This window comes from Vulpes lagopus, chromosome 5, assembly GCF_018345385.1.
Source record: "Vulpes lagopus strain Blue_001 chromosome 5, ASM1834538v1, whole genome shotgun sequence".
NCBI lineage: Eukaryota > Metazoa > Chordata > Mammalia > Carnivora > Canidae > Vulpes > Vulpes lagopus.
The window spans coordinates 28,886,271-28,905,759 of NC_054828.1; the positions used below are offsets into that span (position 1 = coordinate 28,886,271).

At 42.5% G+C, this 19,489-nt stretch overlaps 1 protein-coding gene across 1 annotated transcript in view; it reads left to right on the forward strand.

The window, feature by feature from the left end:
* The first annotated feature begins 13,790 nt into the window (after positions 1 to 13,790).
* The window catches only part of LOC121491749 (protein FAM178B-like), a 65,295-nt gene continuing 59,596 nt past the window's right edge, over positions 13,791 to 19,489 (forward strand). Inside the window, 3 exon segments of the mRNA XM_041756939.1 lie at positions 13,791 to 13,836; positions 14,035 to 14,255; positions 15,750 to 15,811. Of these exon segments, the coding sequence (XP_041612873.1) occupies positions 13,791 to 13,836; positions 14,035 to 14,255; positions 15,750 to 15,811 (329 nt within the window).

Below are 19,489 nucleotides of genomic sequence, written 5' to 3' on the forward strand. Positions count from 1 at the left end.
GGTACTGGCACAAAAACAGACACATAGATCAATGGAACAGAATAGAGAATCCAGAAGTGGACCCTCAACTTTATGGTCAACTAATATTCGACAAAGGAGAAAAGACTATCCACTATATACATTTTTATATATGTATATAAATTCATTAAGCTGAATAGTTTTAGATTTGTGCACCTTCTCTAAGTTACACATCAACAAAAATTAAAATGTCTTGTGAAGGTTATAGATCCAAATGTGAATTATAAAATAATTAAAATTCTAAAAGTTGACATTAGAATATGCCCATGACTCTGGGATGGGGAAAATTCCTTAAACAGGACACAGAACACAGTAATCATAGAAGAAAATGTTGATAAATTATGCTACATTGAACTTAGGGTTTTTTCTTCATAAAGACACCATTAAGGGAGCAAAAAGACAAGCCATACAAGTAGGAGAAAATATTTGCAACACATAAAACTGACGGTGTACATCTTGAGAATATATAGGAATGCCCATATATCAAGAAACGTTAAGGACAACTCAGGCAATAGGTACTTTTTAAAAGAAGATATCCAGGTGGACAACACAACGTAAAAAAAAAAAAAAGTCCAATCCCATTAGAATAAAAAAATGAAAATTTATAATAAAAAATGCAGTGAGAAATCAGTGCACGTCTACTAGAACAGTAAACATAGGGTAGACTGACAGTCTTAGGCGTTGGCAAGGGTAGGATGAGGAGAACTGACAAATGGCATTTGGGAGGTAAATTCATGCTACCACTTTGAAACTGTTTGACCTTATCTGCCATAAATGAACATACCTATTCCTGTGACCTGTCAGTTTGACACCTAGGTATATTCCCAGCAGAAATGTGTGATTGGGTGTGTGCATGTGTGTGTACAATAGGCAAATATAATAATGTTTGTGAACATATTCCTAATTGCCAAAAACTAAAAAAATGAAGATGTCTACCAACAGAAGAGTTAAGCCTATATTCCTACAACAGAATACTACACAGCAATAGGGCAGCCCCAGTGGTGCAGCAGTTTAGCGCCGCCTGCAGCCCAGGGTGTGATCCTGAAGACCCAGATCGAGTCCCGTGTCAGGCTCCCTGCATAGAGCCTGCTTCTCCCTCTGCCTGTGTCTCTGCCTCTCTCTCTCTCTCTCTCTCTCTCTGTCATGAATAAATAAATAAAATATTAAAAAAAATAAAAAGAATACTACACAGCAATGAAGACGAACACACACAAACATTGAACAAAAGAAGCCAGACCAAAAAAAAAATCCATAGTGTGTGATTCCACTCATGCATTATTCAAAAAACAGGCAAAACAAGTCTGTGGTGTTAAGTCTTATTTTGGGGGCAGAGGGTAGGAGTGCTGACTGGGAGGTTAGCATAGAGAGTACTCTGGGGTGCTGGTATATGCCATCTTTTCTATTTTGGTAATGGTTACCTAGGTGTGTTGACTTTGTGAAAATTCATCTAGCTGTATTCTTACCCTGGTACACGTTTCTTTTTCTTTTTTTTCTTTCAAGATTTTATTTATTTATTTGAGAGAGAGCACAGAGAGAGGGAGAAGCAGACCCCCCACTGAGCAGGAAGCCCGATGTGGGGCTCGATCCCAGCACCCTGAGATCATGACCCAAGCTGAAGGCAGACGCTTAACCAACTAAACCACCCAGACACCCCCTGGGTACACTTTTCTGTACGCACATTTACTTTAAAGTTGATTAATTTGATTTGCATCTAGTGTAGTGATATTTTCCATATTGATGTCAATATGGATTGAATTGTGTCTTCCCCCAAATTCATGCATTGAAGCCGTAACCCACAATGTGATTGTATTTAGAGATGAGGCCCATGGGAAGTAATTAGAGTTAAATGAGGTCTTGAGTGGGGGGACCTCATGATGAGATTAATATACTTTTAAGAAGAGGAAGAAGCCAGTGCACGCATTTTCTTTCCTACAAGCACACCAAAGAGAGGTCGTGTGAACACACAGCAAGTGAGTAGACTCCCGCAGACCATGAGAAAAAGCCTCAGAAAGAGACCTGTCTTGCCAGCATGTTGATCTGAGACTTTCAGCCACCAGAACTATGAGAAATAAATCTGTTGTTTGAGCTACCTAGCCCATGGTATAGATACAGGCATACTTTGTTTTATTGCACTTTATTGTGCTTCACAGATAATGCATTTTGTTTGTTTGTTTGTTTTTACAAATTAAAGGTTTGTGGCAACCCTGCATTCAGCAAGTCTATTGAGGCCATTTTTCCAATATCATTTGCTCATTTTGTGCCTCTGTGTCACATTCTGGCAATTCTCATAATATTTAAAACTTTTTCATTATTATTTTTGTATTTGTCATGGTGATCAGTGATCTTACATGTTATTATGAGAATTGTTTTGGGCACCATCAACCTCACCCACATTAGACAGCAAACAAACAATAAATATTTTGTGGGTTTTAACTCTTCCACAGACCAGTCATTCCCCCATCTCTCTCCCTCTCTCTCCTTAAGGCTTTCCTATTCCCTGAGACACAGAAATACTGAAATTAGTTCAATTAATAACCTTATAATGGCCTATAAGTGTTCAAGTGAAAGGAATAGTTGCACATCCCTCACTTTAAATCAAAGGTAGATGGGGATCCCTGGGTGGCTCAACGATTTGGTGCCTGCCTTTGGCCCAGGGCGGGATCCTGGAGTCCTGGGATCGAGACCTGCATCGGGCTCCCGGCATGGAGCCTGCTTCTCCCTCCTCCTGTGTCTCTGCCTCTCTCTGTCTCTCTATGTCTATCATAAAATAAATAAATAAATCTAAATAAATAAATAAATAAATCAAAGGTAGAAATGATTAAGCCTAGTAAGGAAGGCATGGCCAAAGCCAAGATAGGCCGAAAGCTCCAAACAGCCAATTTGTAAATGCAAAGGAAGAGTTCTTGAAGGAAATTAAAAGTGCTACTCCAGTGAACACATGAATGATAAGAAAGCAAAAGAGCCTTATCCCTGATATGGAGGAAGTCTTAGTGGTCTGGAGACAAACTCAAAATATCCACAACATTCCATTAAGCCAAGACCTAATCCAGAGCCAGGCCTTAACTCTCTTCAATTCTGTGAAGGCTGAGACAGGTGAGGAAGCTGCAGAAGAAAAGTATGAAGCTGACAGAGGTTGGTTCATGAGGTTTAAGGAAAGAAGCCATCTCCATGACATCAAAGTACAAGTGAAGCACCAAGTGTTGATGTAGAGGCTGCAGCAAGTCATCCAGAAGATCTAGAGAAAGATCATTAACAAAGGTGGCTACACCAAAAGAGATTTTCAATGTAGACAAAACAGCCTTCTATTGAAAAAAGATTCTGTCCAAGACTTTCATAGTTAGGGGAAGTCAATGCCTGGCTTCAAAGCTTCAAAAGACAGGCTGACACTCCTGTAAGAGGCTAATGCAGCAGGTGATTTTCAGTTGAAACCAGGGCTCATTTACCATTCCCAAAACCCCAAGACCTTTATGAATTATGCTAAATCTACTCTGCCTGTGCTCTAGAAATGGAACAACAAAACCGGAATGACAACACATCTGTTTACAACATGGTTTACAGAATATGTTAAACCCAGTGTTGATACCTAATGCTCAGAAAGATAGATTTCATTGAAAATATTACTGCTCGGGCAGCCCCGGTGGCTTAGCAGTTTAGCACTGCTGTCAACTTTGGGTGTGATCCTGGAGACCCGGGATTGAGTCCCACATCGGGTTCCCTGAGTGGAGCCTACTTCTCCCTCTGCCTGTGTCTCTACCTCTCTTTCTCTCTGTGTCTCTCATGACTAAATAAAATCTTAAAAAAAAAAATTACTGCTCATTATGCACCTGGTCACCCAAGAGTTCTGATGGAGATGTACAATGAGATTAATATTTTCATATTTAACACAACATCCATTTTGCAGCCCAAGGATCAAAGAGTAATTTCAACTTTCAAATCTTAACTACTTAAGAAATATATTTTGTAAGGCTATCATTGCCATATATAGACAGTGATTCCTCTGATGGATCTAGGCAAAGTAAATTGGAGACCTTCTGGAAGGGATTCATCATTCTACATGCCATAAGAACATTCGTGATGCATGGGAAGAGGTCACATACCAACTTTAACAAGAGTTTGGAAGAAATTGATTCTAACTCCCACTGATGACTTTGATGGGTTTAGGACTTCAGGGGAGGAAGTAACTGCAAATGTGGTGGAAATACAAGGAAAACCAGAATTAGAAGTGGAGCCTGAACATGTGACAGATCGCTGCCAATCTTAAAAACTTGAAAGGATGAGTAGTTTTTTCTTATTGATGAGCAAAGAAAGTAGTTTCTTGAGGTGGAATATACTCCTGGTGAAGATGATGTGAAGATTTTTGAAATATCGACAAAGGATTTAGAATATTACATAAACTTAGCATCAACTAAGCAGTGGTAGGGTTTGAGAGAACTGACTCCAATTTTGAAAGAAGTTCTACTGTGGATAAAATGCTACCAAATAGCATTGCACGCTGCAGAGAAAGTCCATGAAAGGAAGAGTCCATTGATGCAGCAGACTTCATTGTTGTCTTATTTTAAGAAATTGCCACAGCCTCCCCAGCCTTCAGCAACTTCCACTCTGATCAGTCAGCAGCCATCAACACTAAGGCAAGACCAGCCACCAGCAAGACAGTTGACTTGCTGAAAGCTCAGATGATGGTTACCAGTTTTTAGCAGTAAATTATTTTTTAACCAAAACATGTACATTTATTTTTTTGGACACTATGCTATTGCACATTTAAGAGATGCCAGTGTAGTGTAAACATGACTTTTTTATGCTCCAGGAAACAAAACAAAACAAAAAAAACACATTAGATTTATTTATAGCAATATTCACTGTATTGCAGTAGACTGGAATGGAACCTGCAATATCTCTGAGGTATGCTGGTATTTTGTTATGGCAGCCCAGGCAGACAGAATGTATAGTAGCATCCACCACCTAATTTTCTGAGAATCCATTCTGTGCAGGACCCTGAGTTGGGCAATGGGATTCCAAGACAAGACTTCATCTGTGCACTCAAGTGACTCAAGAGGGGCCCCGTCATCAGTGCGGTAAAAATACATGAAGTATTGTGCGGGTGAAGAGGGGCAGACAAATTGTAAGTTTCCTCAGGCAGCAATGACACATTAACTCCTCTTTTATACTTTAAAGTGCTCCTCTGTCTTATGCTCCATCTGGAGCAGTGACCCGCTGAACTTTCAGAAACCAGAGTGTGCTGCTTTTCATGATCTTGAGGAACAGCCAAAACTGGAATGGCAAAAACCATCAACCCTGGAATGGAACAAAGACTGGGGTTGTGTTTCCACACTTAGTGGGCTCTGCATTGTTAGGAAGACATAGAAAGCACTTATGCTCAGAAAAGAAACCGATTGAAAAGGAGAAAATATCCTTCCCTCCCACCCTCCCCAGTTGCACGCAGCTTTAGCTGTATGGACTTGGTCTCAATGCATCAGCAGTTTCTGGTTCTTTTTATATTTTAGCATCTCTGTGGACTTCTGAACATTGCAACATTTGCTTGGGTTAGGGCGGTTTTCTTGTCTTTGGCAAATGTTCCAGTCTCAATTTGGTATACTTTAAGTTCCCTAAATAAAAGGGTTTTTAAAGAACAGCCTTAATCTCCCCCACCCTATATTCTCAAAAGGTGTTATCACTAACATGGAACATTTATTACTGGGAGATTTTAGTGATATATTTTATTCTTTTTATTTTATTTTCCTCCTTGCTTCTTGGTTAGCATCTACAATGTGAACAGCTTTTAGTATGTTTTCCAGCTTCCTGATTCTATACTACTTTGTCCTCTTGGAAGATTAACATCATATTAGCATGGACCCTCAGTTTTATTTTCCTTATACTTTCTTTTTGTACAATTCACCCATTTAACATGTACAGTTTGATAGAGTTGTGCCACCATCACCACAGTCAATTTTAGAACATTTTCGTCACCCCAGAAATAAACCCTACATCCCTTAACTGTCACTTCCCAATCTTCCTCCTCTCTCTTAGCCCTAATCTGCTGATTTTGCCTATTCTGGACATTTTATGTAAGTGGAACCACACAGGATATGGTTTTATGAGTCAGACTTCTTTTATTTAGTGTAAGGTTTTCAGGATTCATCCATGTTGAAGTATGAGTCAGTACTTCATTCCTTTTTATAGCTGAATAATACTCCATTATATGGATATACCACATTTTGTTCATCCTTCAACAACCAATGGACATTGGGTTGTTTCCCCTTTTTGGCTATTATGAATAATGCTGCTGGATTGTTCATAGATGAGATTTTTTGTGGACATATGTTTTCATTTCTCTCTTGTTTATACCTCGGAGTGGAATTGATGGGTCATATGGTACCTGTGTGTTTAACCAGTTGAGGAACTGCCAGGTTGTTTCCCAAAGCCCTTTTCCTTGCATGATTAGAAAGCTGCTGAAATATTTTGTTGCTCTTTAACTTTTGTAAGGTTTTGCAAATCTTGCTACTGACCACCTTTACAGTACAGTTTGTCTGTTATAATGCCTCCATTCAAAGGCTGGAGGTGTGATCACCATGCTTATGCCTCATTCTTTCCACATATTTCTCATCCTCTGCAAGTACTGATGGATCCAGGCTTTAATTTCCTAATACCCTTAGGAACAGAGACATTTCCTATCATAGGCATTGTTATTTATGGACTAAACAACTTTTCAGATACTTCTGGTTATAAGAGTGATTTCTCTTGTTCATCTTTAGCTGAGGTCCCACTTACATATTTAGAGTTTGGGTAGAAAGAATGTCATGCACAAGTTTTGGTTGCTTGAGCTGAAGTCTCTGTGACCATGCTCATGTCCTGACTTAGGTTGGCAGCAAAATGATGTCCAAATCAGGAACACGGGAAAAAAGCCTTTGGACTTTCAGTATCACGCTTTCTGATACACATAAAGGATATTTAATGTTTTCAGAGGCCTCCATCACCAGCCTCCACCTTCTATGGAGTGCAGGGCTGTTGCCACCAAATACACTATTATGGGCTAAATGGACCCTCTAAAATTTATATGCTGAAGTCCTAACCACCTCTGAATGTGACTATATTTGAAAATAAGGCCTTTAGAGAGGTAATTAAGGTCATTGGGGTGGGCCTTAATCCAATAAGACAAATATATGTAGTTTGAGTAGCAACTGCCATGATTAAGATAGAGAATATTTTCATCACCCTCTGAAGAACTGTGATACATCTTTGCCTGGCCATGGCTTTTGAGCGAAAGAAGTCACACAATTCAGTTGATGCTCTGCGTAAGGGAAGGTTCAATCAGAAGCAATGTTCAGGAAGGACTGGAAGGAAAAGAGGCTGCAGAAGGAAAAGGAAAAAGAAAAAGCAACTTCTTTAAGACAGAAAAACAAGAAAAAAATTCCACTGGTGAATGGAGGAAAAATGGTCATGGGCAACACCTCCCTGAAGGCCCAAAGGGGGACAAGGTGTCAGAACCAGGGCAGAGGATAATTTTCAGCATTATCCTTATTTCACTGGTCCTGTAGAAGCATCTGATGCTGCCCTTCAGTGTGTAGATAGACACAAATTTAGAATATTTTATAATTTTAGCCATTGTACAAAAATTATAAACCATAAATCCTTTACTTAATATGGTTATTTCATGTATCTCTAAGTATTTTTTCTTTTTTTTTTTAAGATTTTTATTTATTTATTCATGAGAGATACAGAGAGAGAGAAGGAGAGACCCAGGCAGAGGGAGAAGCAGGCTCCATGCAGGGAGCCTGATGTGGGACTCAATCCCAGGTCTCCAGGATCCCCTGGGCCGAAGGCAGGCACTAAACTGCTGAGCCACCCAGGGATCCCAGTATTTTTTTTTTTTTTTAATCCATGATTTCTACCAAGTTGTATTGTCCTCTACTTACTTGACATTATTTTACATGTACTTCCCCCCGCCCCATGGATAATTTATGTATCTATCTTTTCTGGTAGTAAAATACACATAGCATAAAATTTACCATTTCAATCATTTTTAAATTCAGGGGCATTTAGTAAATTTGCAATGTTTTACGACCTTTAGCACTGTCAAATTCCAGAATATCTTTATCATCCAAAAAAGGAGACCTTAGACCCATTGAGCAGTCACTCCCCACTACTCCTCCCATCCACCTCCCACCCCACCACCCAGCACCTGGCAACCACTAATCTACTTTCCATCTCTATGGATTTGCCTATTCTGAGCATTTCCTATAGGGAGAATCATATACAACTTCTTTTTTAACACAGGTGTTTACAGCTGTGTGTTCCTGGGAGCACTACTTTCACTGCATCCCATGTGTTTTAGTATATTGTGTTTGTTTTCACTTAACTCTAAATATTTTTTTTAATTTCTCTTACAATTTCTTCCTTGATCCACTGGTTAAGAGTTGTTTTATTTCTACATATTTGTGAAATTCTCAGTTTTCCCTCTGTTTTCTGACTTCTATTATGATGAGGAAAGATACTTCATAAAGGATTTCCTTTTTCTTTTTTTAAGATTTTCTTAGAGGGAGAGAGCGCGAGAGCACAAGGAGACAGTGGGAGCAGAGGGAGAGGGAGAAGCAGACTCCCTGCTGAGCAGGAAGCCTGAAGCAGGGCTCAATCCCAGGACCCAGAGACCATGACCTGAGCTCAAGGCAGATGCTTAACCGACTGAGCCACCCAGGTGCCCCAGGATTTCTGTTTTCTTAAACTTACACTTGTTTTGTGGCCTAACATATGATATGTCCTGTAGAAAATTCCATGTGTACTTGCAAAGAACTTGTACCCTGCTGCTGCAAGAGTGAAGAGTTCTGTAGATGCCTGTTATGTCTAGTTGGTTCATGGTGGTTTTCAAGTCCTTTATTTTCTTTGATCTTCTGTCAGTTGTTATTGAAAATAGGATATTGAGTCCAACTATCAGTTTATAATCGTTTCCTCCTTTACTCTGCCAAAGTTATGTTTTTAGGTGCATGTATGCTTTTAATTGTTACGTCTTCTTGATTAACGACCCTTATATCAGTATGTGATGGCTTTCTTTGTCTCATAGTAATTTTTGACTTAGAGTCTGTTTTGTCTGGTATTAGTATACCTACTTCAGCTCTCTTTGAATTTCTGTTTGCAAGGAGTATCTTTTTCCATCCTTTTACTTTCAACCTTTTGGTTATAAAGTGAGTCTCTTACAGGCAGCATATAGTCAGATGTTTTTTTAAATCTATTTTGACAAGATCCACCTTTTTAAAAATATTTTATTTATTCATGAGAGAGAGAGAGAGAGAGAGAGGCAGAGACACAGGCAGAGGGAGAAGCAGGCTCCGTGCAGGGAGTCTGACATGGGACTTGATCCCCGGTCTCCAGGGTCACGCCCTGGGCTGAAGGCGGCGCCAAACCACTGAGCCACCCGGGCTGCCCAAAATCCACTTTTTGATTTGAGAGTCCAGTCCACTTACATTTACACTGATTACTGATAAGAATTTCTGCCATTTTGGGCAGCCCTGTTGGCTCAGCAGTTTAGCGCCACCTTCGGCCCAGGTTGTGACTCTGCAGACCCAGGATCGAGTCCCACGTCGGGCTCCCTGCATGGAGCCTGCTTCTCCCTCTGCCTGTGTCTGCCTCTCTCTCTCTCGCTCTGTGTCTCTCATGAATAAATAAATAAAATCCTTAAAAAAAAAGAATTTCTGCCATTTTGCTATTTTGTTTCTTGTATAATCTTTTTTGTTCCTCAGTTTTTCCACTGCTGCCTTCTTTTGTGTTTAATTTTTTTTTTGTAGTATACCATATTGATTCCTTCTTTTTTTTTTTTTTGATTCCTTCTTCATTTCCTTTTCTCTATGTTTTTAAGTTATTAGTGGTTACCCTGGAGATTATAATTTATATCTTAAATCTATAACAAACTAGCTTGAATTAACATTCATTTAGCTTCAGTAGCATACAAGAACTCCACTCCCAATTCCATCCCTCTGCTTTATGTTTTTATTGTCGCAAATTACATCTTTGAACATTGTATGTTCATGAACATAGTTATATAATTGTTGTTTTATGCATTTGTCTTTTAAATCACAAAGGTAAAAAAGAAGAGTTACAAACCAAAGTTACAGTAATACTTGCTTTTTTATTTACCTATAAATATCACATAGTTCACAGACTAGTTCAGATTAATACCAACTTAATTTCAATGAGATACAAAACTTTACACCTATATATCTCTATTCCCACTCTCTCCTTTGTACTGTTGTTGTCATGTGAATTATATCTTTAAACATTGGGCACCCATCAAGACAGATTTGTAAGTATTATTTTATGCAGTTGTCTTTTAAATCAGGAGAAAAAGTTACAAATAAAAATATTTGTACTAGGGATCCCTGGGTGGCGCAGCGGTTTGGCGCCTGCCTTTGGCCCAGGGCGCGATCCTGGAGACCCGGGATCGAATCCCACATCGGGCTCCCGATGCTTGGAGCCTGCTTCTCCCTCTGCCTGTGTCTCTGCCTCTCTCTCTCTCTCTCTGCGTGTGACTATCATAAAAAAAAAAAAAAAAAAAAAAAAAAATATTTGTACTAAAAAAAATATTTGTACTATCTTTTATGTATACCTATGTATACCTTTATCACTGCTCTTTTTTCTTCATATGGATTCAAGTTATTCTATAATATCTTTTCACTTCAACCTAAAGAATTTAGTATTTCTGGTAGAACAGATTTGCTAGAAACAAATTTTCCCAGGTTTTTAAAATCTGGGGAAAAAAAATAAAAAATAAAAATAAATAAATAAAATCTGGGAATATCTTATTTTCTCCTTTTTTGAAGGATAATTTTGTAGGATACAGCATTCTTGGTGCATAGTCTTTTCTGTGTGCATGTTGAATATTTTATCTGTCTGCTGATCTCCATGGTTGATGAGAAATCACCTGTTAATCTTATTGGGACTCCCTTGTAGATGATAAATCACTTCTGTCTTCCTGCTTTAAAGATTCTCTAAATGGCTTTATAAGAGTTTGAAGTGAAGTAGTTAGGCATGGATCTCTTTGGATTTATCCTACTTGGAGTTTTCTGAACTTCTTGAAAGTACTGTATTCTTTCTGTCCCCCCGCCCCATCATCTCTATCTCAACTCCTGGAACTCCTATTACATATATATTGATATACGTCATGGTGTCCCACTGGTTTCTGAGGCTCTGTTCGTCTTATGCATTCTTTTTTTATTTTGTTCCTCAGAATTGACCATCTCAATTAACCTCTGTAAAAGTTCACTGATTCTTTCTTCTGCTAGCCTGCACCTTGTGTTGAAGTCTACTACGTAGTTTTTCATTTCAGTTTTTGTACTTTTCAACTCCAGAATTTCTGTCTGGTTCCTTTTTATAATTTTTAAAATGTTATTGATATTTCTTATTTGGTGAGACTTCATTCTTTTCTGGTTTCTTTTAGTTCTTTGTTCACTATTTCCTTTGGTTCTTAGAGCTTATTAGGACAGTTAGAATTTTTTTTGCCTAGTAGGTGTAATGCCTGGGCCTCCTCAGAGACAGTTTCTTTCATTCATTTTTTTACTATAAATGGATCATACATTGTTGTTTCTTTGCCTTACAATTTTTGTTGAAAATTGTTCATTTTGAATATTATAATGCAGTAAATCTGGAAATAGGATTACACACACACACACATACACACATACACACCTGAATTTGCTGTTGCTGGTTGTTTTGAGTTGTAGTGGCTTGTTTAATGACTTTTCTAGACTATTTTTATAAAGCCATTTTTATTTTGTTGTGTGTGGTCATTGAAGTCACTGTTCCTTTAGCTCAGTAGTTAACTGGTAAGTTGTTAGAAAATTCCCCAAATGCCACCATCACCCCCACAATAAAACTCTTCTGGTCTTTGCAGATTGGTTCTGTGTTGGACTACTCCCTCAAAGCTTAGGCAAGCCTTATGCAACTCTGCCTTAGCCTTCATTTCCTACTTATAAGGAGCCTAATGATCAGCCAGAGATTAAAACTTACTGTCTTCTCAGATCTTTCCTAAGCATGCATGTGGCCTTCTGGACTCTGGTTCACATGGGAACTTTTTAAAACCCTTATTCCTCTGTGTATCTCCTTCCTCAGCCTTTTCCTTTTCAGCTGTTCAGACTCTCAGCTGCTTGCCCCACCTGTTATACCTTGCCCTAGATGGTTGTGGCAGGTAAACTTGCTTTTAAGTGCTTTCAACAAATGCTACCTCAGAGGCCACTCCAGCCCTGAGAAAGTTCCAAGTGCGATTTAAAAAAAAAAAAAAAAAAAAAGGTAACACCCTGAGTTGATCCCTCAGGGAGCCAGGAGCCAAGTCAAAACATACAACCACAATTCTTTGAGAACAAAGTTTATATTTCCCCCTCTGGTACCAGCAAGCCGCACAAGGAATGCAGCCTCTTGGGCAGCCCTGGTGGCGCAGTGGTTTGGTTCTGCCTACAGCCTGGGGTGTGATCCTGGAGACCCAGGATCGAGTCCCACGTCGAGCTCCCTGCATGGAGCCTGCTTCTTCCTCTCCCTGTGTCTCTGCCTCTCTCTCTCTCTGTCTATGAATAAATAAATAAAATCTTTGAAAAAAAAAAAAAAAAGAAATGCAGCCTCCATAGCTGGGGGTAGGGGATGAAAGGTAGATAAATTCAAAAGCCAGAACACGATTTTACTGGAATTTAGCAGTTTCTTTCTTCATTAAACCTTTCCCTGCAAAAAAAAAAAAAAAAAAAAAAAAAAAAAAAAAAAAAAAAACCTTTCCCTGCTTATTGCTAGTTTCCTGTTAGAGTCCAGAGTTCTGTAAATTTTGGTTCTGACAGGTTTTGTCAGCTTAATTAGTGCTTTTGTGGAGGGACAGGCTTCTGGGGTTCCCTACTGCCAGTGTGAACATTTTTGCAGTTATTTTTATATTGATAGATTGCTCTCTAAAAAAAATAAAGCATTTTACAGTACCAACAGCAATGTGTTTCCTCACAACCATGTCAACATTTATTATAAATTTTTAATTTTTTAATGATTTAATTATGATTAAAAATACTTCATAGGCATATTAGTTTGAATGTCTTCCACTTGTGTTGGGTTTGAACCCTTGCTGAGTTAGTGTTTGTGTTTTTTGTTAACAGTTGTTTCCTTTGGTCATTAGCTCACTCAGATATTAGCCTTTCATGTGGATTTCAGTTTACCTGATCCTGAGCCTGAAAGGATAAGAGATGTCTGTGTGTGAGGCATGATCCATCTTAACTGTGGATGGACAGTTCCTAACACTGGAGGAGGCTTGTTGGACCAGCCCTGGGTTTCTTTAAATCAGTCATTCATTCAGCAGAAATGCACCAAGCCCTTCTGTATGCCATGTTTGTGTGCTAGTTTTGGGAAAATGTCAGGGACTAGAGAGCCCTTCCCTACCCCTTGTGAAGAAACAGTCTGTATAGGGGTGACATTGAGCAAGCAAGAAGTGCAGAATGTCATTCAACAACTTTTTTGTTGAGCTGTGCTAATTTTGATTTTATAAAGGTCTAACAAAAATGTTGATGTCCATATACTTGCCTATAACACACTTGAAATGAGGAGTCACATTGAACTCCTTTCACCTCAGCAACTTGATCTTCACGGTACATATGCTTGGTCCTTAGGGTAGAGCTGGAGGAGAATCTCCTGGGCACCAGTGGGCCCAAGCCCTCTTCTGTTAGGGAAGCAGAGTTTCAGAGCATTTGTCTTTCTTCTGGAGGCTCACCTCAGTTAACAGACATTTCCTTCCAGGACAGAAAGTCCAGTGGTTTAGCGGTTTGCAGATGGCCAGGCCTAAGAAGATTCCACTAGCCCTTCCTCAGGAAGAAGGTAGGTGTCTCTCACCTGCACAGGTAAAACCGTTCTGAGACCTGTGGCCCTGGGTGAGTGGACAACCCATGGTTGAGGGATTCCCCTTGTGTTCTGCCCACATCAATCCTGAGTTGCCCCCTCTCTTCCCCCAGCATGGCACAGTAGCTGGGATCGTGGTGACTCAATGGAGAAACCATAGTATTGTCTTATCCCTAGGGGTCCCGGCAGCTGAAGTGGCACCCATCCTATTGCCCAGCCTGAAGGGCAGCTGCTTTGACCATCCCCTGCACCAGGGGCTCCTCCACCCCGTGCGGCGTCGTAGCAGTCCTACCTCAGCTCCAGCTCTCAAGTTGTCAAAGAAGCCCAAGGTGCATGCAGCTGGGGACATGTTCCCCACTGATTGGAGCCCACCACCTGTAGAGTTCCTGAACCTAAAGGTACCACAGGCCAGTAGGGGGACCCCAGCCCCAAAGTGGGTGGGTGTGACAGGGCCTCAGGGCCTCAGCACAGAGGCCCACCAGCTGCCTAAGGAGTTAGAGCAGGAGCCGCAGGACCTGGACCCCCAGGGGAGCCTGGCCTCCCTGGAGGAGCTGTTCTGGAACATGGCAGGCCCAAAGCCAGAAGGCCTCAGCTCTAGTGGTAGACACCCACACCTCGGTAAGCCAGTGGTCATCCCTTGGCCTCCTCTCCTTGCCACTCTTCAATTACCACCATCTCCCTGCCACTCCTCCTTTTGGCCATTCTTCCTTGGCCATACCCCAACTGCCCTTCATTGGGCATCTCCCCCTAAGCATCCCTCCTCAACTGCATATCCCCCCAACCTCTCCCCAGCCCTTGTGCTCTTGTGGCTGGAGTGCATCTCTCCCCTATTTCTGCTGCTAACCCCTGCTAACATATGGCTTAGAGTGCTGCCAAATTTGATGCCACTTCTGTATACGAGCCTTCAAGGCTTGCACGCCTAAAGTTGAGGTTATCCTCCTGGGGAAAGGGGGACCTTGGTGCTTGGGTCTAAGCTAGACCAGGCACAAACACTCAGGCTGACTCTGGTCCAATGGATTGGAATGTCTAAATGGAAACTTTAGTGATGAGCTTCAAGCCGGATGGGAATAAACAGCTATTGCTAGATAGACTGGGAATACTTAGGGACCCATGGATCCAGGAAATGCATTCCGAGAATAGGACTTAATTATTTGTAATAGCCCAAGATTGTCAGCAATCTAAATGCCCACCACCACCAGGGAATTAATACATTATGTTCTAGTCCTACCTTACAATACTCCAAACGTGTTGTTTTTTCTGTGGTTTTTTTTTTACTTATCTCTTTAGTATTGGTATAGAATGACCCTCAAGACATGCTATTAATTGAATAGAGCAAAGGGTAGAATAGAGTTCATGGTTTGCTACCATTTGTGTTATGGGTGGGTGGGGGAGTATGTATTACTGTAATGTATTACTGTTTGCTTGTCTGTGGATAAAATGTGTGCAAAAGCACACGGAGGAGCAAACACCTGTGGTTACCTATCAGGAGGGACCTGGGTGGCTGGGGATGCAGGTGAGGGGAGACATCTTACTGTATGCCTCTATACTTCTCAAGTTTTGTTTATTTATTTGGGGGGGGGGAGAGAGAGTGAACATGAGCAGAGGGGAGGGGTAGAGGGAGAAGGAGAAGCCGACTTCCCGCTGAACCAGAAGCCCGATGTGGGCCTCAATCCAAGGACCCTGGGATCATGACCTCAGCCAAAGGCAGACACTTAACAGACTGAGCCACCCAGGCGTCCCTACTTCTTGAGTTTTTAATCATGTAAAGGTATGTATTGCCTATTTAGAAAACATAAAATAAATAAAGGACTTCATTAAGATTAACTTTTATTCTTCTCCCCTCTCTACCATTCTCTCTGTCCTCCGTTCTCACTCACCTCCTGCTTCTCCAGTTCACCTCTGGGACCTCGGAGAGCTATGTCAATAGCTTAGATTACTTACTGCAGGAGAAGCGGTGAGTGTGGGAGAAGTTCCATGGTGGGGTGTGCATTTGGGGGGTTGTCCTCTGAGACTCCTAACAAATTCCCCTTGAGTTCAAACAGCCTACCTTACTCTGATACCCACGTGTCACCCTGTGCACCCTGGTGAATAATAAGCACAGGGAGCAGTAGCCAGGTCAGAGGGGGTCATCTTGAGGGCAGTGAGCCCCAGACCTCTGCCGTATACAGAACCCTTGTTCAGGAGCCTTGGGAACCTTGGTTTGGTGTGGGTGGGATGCAGGGGGACTCCGCCCAATTCATGCCCGTGCGGGGGCCTCTCACCTCCCATTCAAGCATTCTGTGGGAGAGAAGAGGGAAAGGCAGATGGCTCTTCCAGAGATGCACAACCTGAGCATTGTCACAGTGATGCGGGCACTGGGAAATTCTGACTCTCTTGGGTCCTGCGCTAAGCACCGGGCGTGTGGAGGTGATGGTGCAGCCCCACTCTCCTGGAGGTTTATCCTAATGATTCTAGTATTTCTCACAATGTGAAGTTGTGGAGGCAACTTCACAGTTAGGTGGAGGCATCTAATTTAACCTGGGGGAATCAGGAAAGGTGCCCCACAGGTATCCTCCTCTCCAAACCTCGGAGAATGAGAAGATTTGGGGGGCAACACAGGTGACCACACACGTGAAGGTGGGTATGACAGGTATTCCGGGGGCTGACTAGAACTGAAATCCTCAGCTCTGGGGAATGGGGACTGGGGGTCAGCACAGCAGGAGGCGCAGCCAAGATGTGAACAGGGGCTGGGTCACAAGAGGCCTCATAAACACAAGGTCAAGTTGGGAGAATTTTAAGTGGATACTGATGTGTTCCCCACTATGTTTCAGAGGCCATATTATGGAGAATGGATGGGAAGAATGGAGAGGAAGTAGGGTGAACAGAGATGGAGTGGGGCCCTGCAAGGAGGGTGGGGGGGCTATGATGGATCTGCTGACCCAGGTGGCTGGGACTCTGGAACCTGTATGGAAGGGAATCCAGACCCAGACTTGTGGCTTCAGAGGGGCCCAGGCACATTCAGCTGGAAATCATTCAGTTGTCACTGGTTGGGAGGATGTGAACTCCAGATGGCAACCTGGGCTGGAGGTAAACTCTTTATGAACTGAGGACCTTTGGACAAAGCCAAGGCAGGCACCTGGAGGAACAGGACTAGGGCTGGGAAGCTCCCAGGCTGTTGAGGGGGCTTGGATTATGAAGGCAGAAGGATGAACTGTGCCTCTCAGGGGCTTAGTGAGGAAAGGCAGGCCCTGTGTCAAGGGCTCTGGAAACCATGAGCCTGGGGGATTGTCCAGGTCAGTGTGTTCAGACCCTGGGAGGAAGAGATGGGGCTAGGCCCAGGTCTTAATGTGTTAAAAAGTGGGCAGATCCAAAACAAGGTACACAAAGGCATGTTTGAAGTTGTGTGGTAAAAATCTTCTTTCAAGCCTGTCTGCTCCTGTCTACTTAATCAGAGACTGCACAACTGATGTAGTGTGATGCCTCTTCCCTGCCCCATACAAATCTAATGTTAAGGGCCTTGACGCAGGAGCCGGGGAATTGTCATTCCTAGGCCTTGCCAGGTTCACGGGGTCTGAAGACCAGGGTCAGGGTTGCTTGACTGGGGACCACACTGAGCTCTGTTGGCTCTCATCTCCCTGTAGAGAACTGGCGCTGGAGCAGAAGCGAGAGAAGGCACTTGTACATGACTGTCCTGACCTCAACTCCCTGGATCTGGATGAAGATGAGGTGCCTCTCACACCTGAACACAGGTGGGAGACAGTGGGCATATGAGGGGGCAAGGGCCTGGCCACCTGTTGGGGAGAGGGGGAAGCCCCTGCACCTACCCCCCTCAAGGCAGAGGGTTTAAGTGTTGACTGGCTCTCATTTTTGGACAGAGTTTAAACCAGCAATCTGTGTATTTTTATGAGTTCTCAAGCTGCCTCCTTTTCTTAAACCCACATTCAAAAACAAAAACAAAAAAACCTCTGCATCATTCACTGATTATAGAAATATGTGATCACCTACTTGGTGTCATGGTCTGGTGTGGGATTTTGAGGACACAGAGCTACGAAAACACAGCCTAGGGGTACCTGGGTGGCTCAGCGGGCTAAGCATCTGCCTTTGGCTCAGGTCATGATCCCCGGGGTCCTGGGATCAAGCCCCATGTTGGACTTCCTGCTCAGTAGGGAGTCTGCATCTCTCCCCCCACTTGTTTTCTCTTTCATAAATAAATAAATAAATAAATAAATAAATAAATAAATAAATAAATAAATAAATAAAATCTTAAAAAAAAATGAAATAGGCTATTCTGCCCCAATTGTCCACCCAAATTTATAGAACCAGATCTCTTGGGAGAATAACTACACAAAATACACAAAGCCACATTCTAAGAGAAAACTATCTTTAGAGGGGAGAATATGGCTGTTTGACATTTTTCATTTTCCCCCGTCTGTGGAAAAGAAAGTGGCTTTTGTCAATGGTGTCATGGGGGGAGACGGGAGTCTGCTGGCCATGACCTAACTGGGCCATTGGCTGGAGGGAGGGCTGGTCTCATCTATACCACAGTGTCTCAGAGATGCTGAGGGTCCACAGTTGAGTCTGTCTTCAGAGTACCCTGTGAGCCATCCATCTACCCACCTATCCGCCCAGCCAGCCAGCCAGCCAGCCAGCAAACATCTGTTGAGTCCAACTTTGTACCAGGCTCTTTACAGACTCTGGGGATACAGCAAAAGCAAAACCAGAAAGAAATCTCTGTCCTCCTGAGTGAAGATAGATCACGAGTGCTCAGGAGAGAGGAGAAAGTAGAGAGGGGGTGGGAGGAACGTGGAAGGCCTATGAGATTGTGCATGAGGGTCAGGGAAGACCTTGATGAGCAGGTGGTTGACTTCTGTCAGAGCACTGTGGAGGAGATGAGGCAGCTCTGGGGGCCCTGCGGGGAGAGCATAGTTGTAGCCTTGGAGGGGAAGGCTGGGAAGAGGAGGTCAGGGAGGCTAAGGGTGCGCTCAGTGCATGAGCTTTTCCTCGGTGTGAGCTGGCCACTACTGCTCCAAGCAGGATCTTCTTCCACTGTGTTAAAGATAGACTGGGGAACCTGGGGGGCAAGGGCAGAAGAAAGGAGACTGGGGTACCTGGGTGGCTCAGTGGTTGAGTGCCTGCCTTTGGCTCAAGTTGTTAACCCAGGGTCCTGGGATTGAGTCCCGCATCCGGCTCCCTGCAGGGACCCTGCTTCTTCCTCTGCCTATGTCTCTGCCTCTCTCTGTGTGTCTCTCATGAATGAATAAATAAAAATCTTTTTTAAAAGAAAGTAAGGGAGGGGCACCCGGGCGGCTCAGTGGCTGAGCATCTGCCTTCAGCTCGGGGCATGATCTTGGGGTCCTGGGATTGAGTCCCACGTCGGGCTCCCCGCAGGGAGTCTGCTTCTCCCTCTGCCTGTGTCTCTGCCTCTTTCTCTCTGTGTATCTTTCATGAATAAATAAAATATTTAAAAAAAAAAAAAAGAGGAAGGGAGGGAGGAAGAGAGGGAGACAGGGGCAAATGAGCCATGGCAATAATCCTAAGAAGTAAGGGGCTGGGAATAAGGGTGGGTGGTGAGGGGTAGGAACTTTCTGGATATATTTTTAGAGTAGAACTGACAGGATTTGTTGATGAACCGGATAGAGGTTATAGGAGAAAG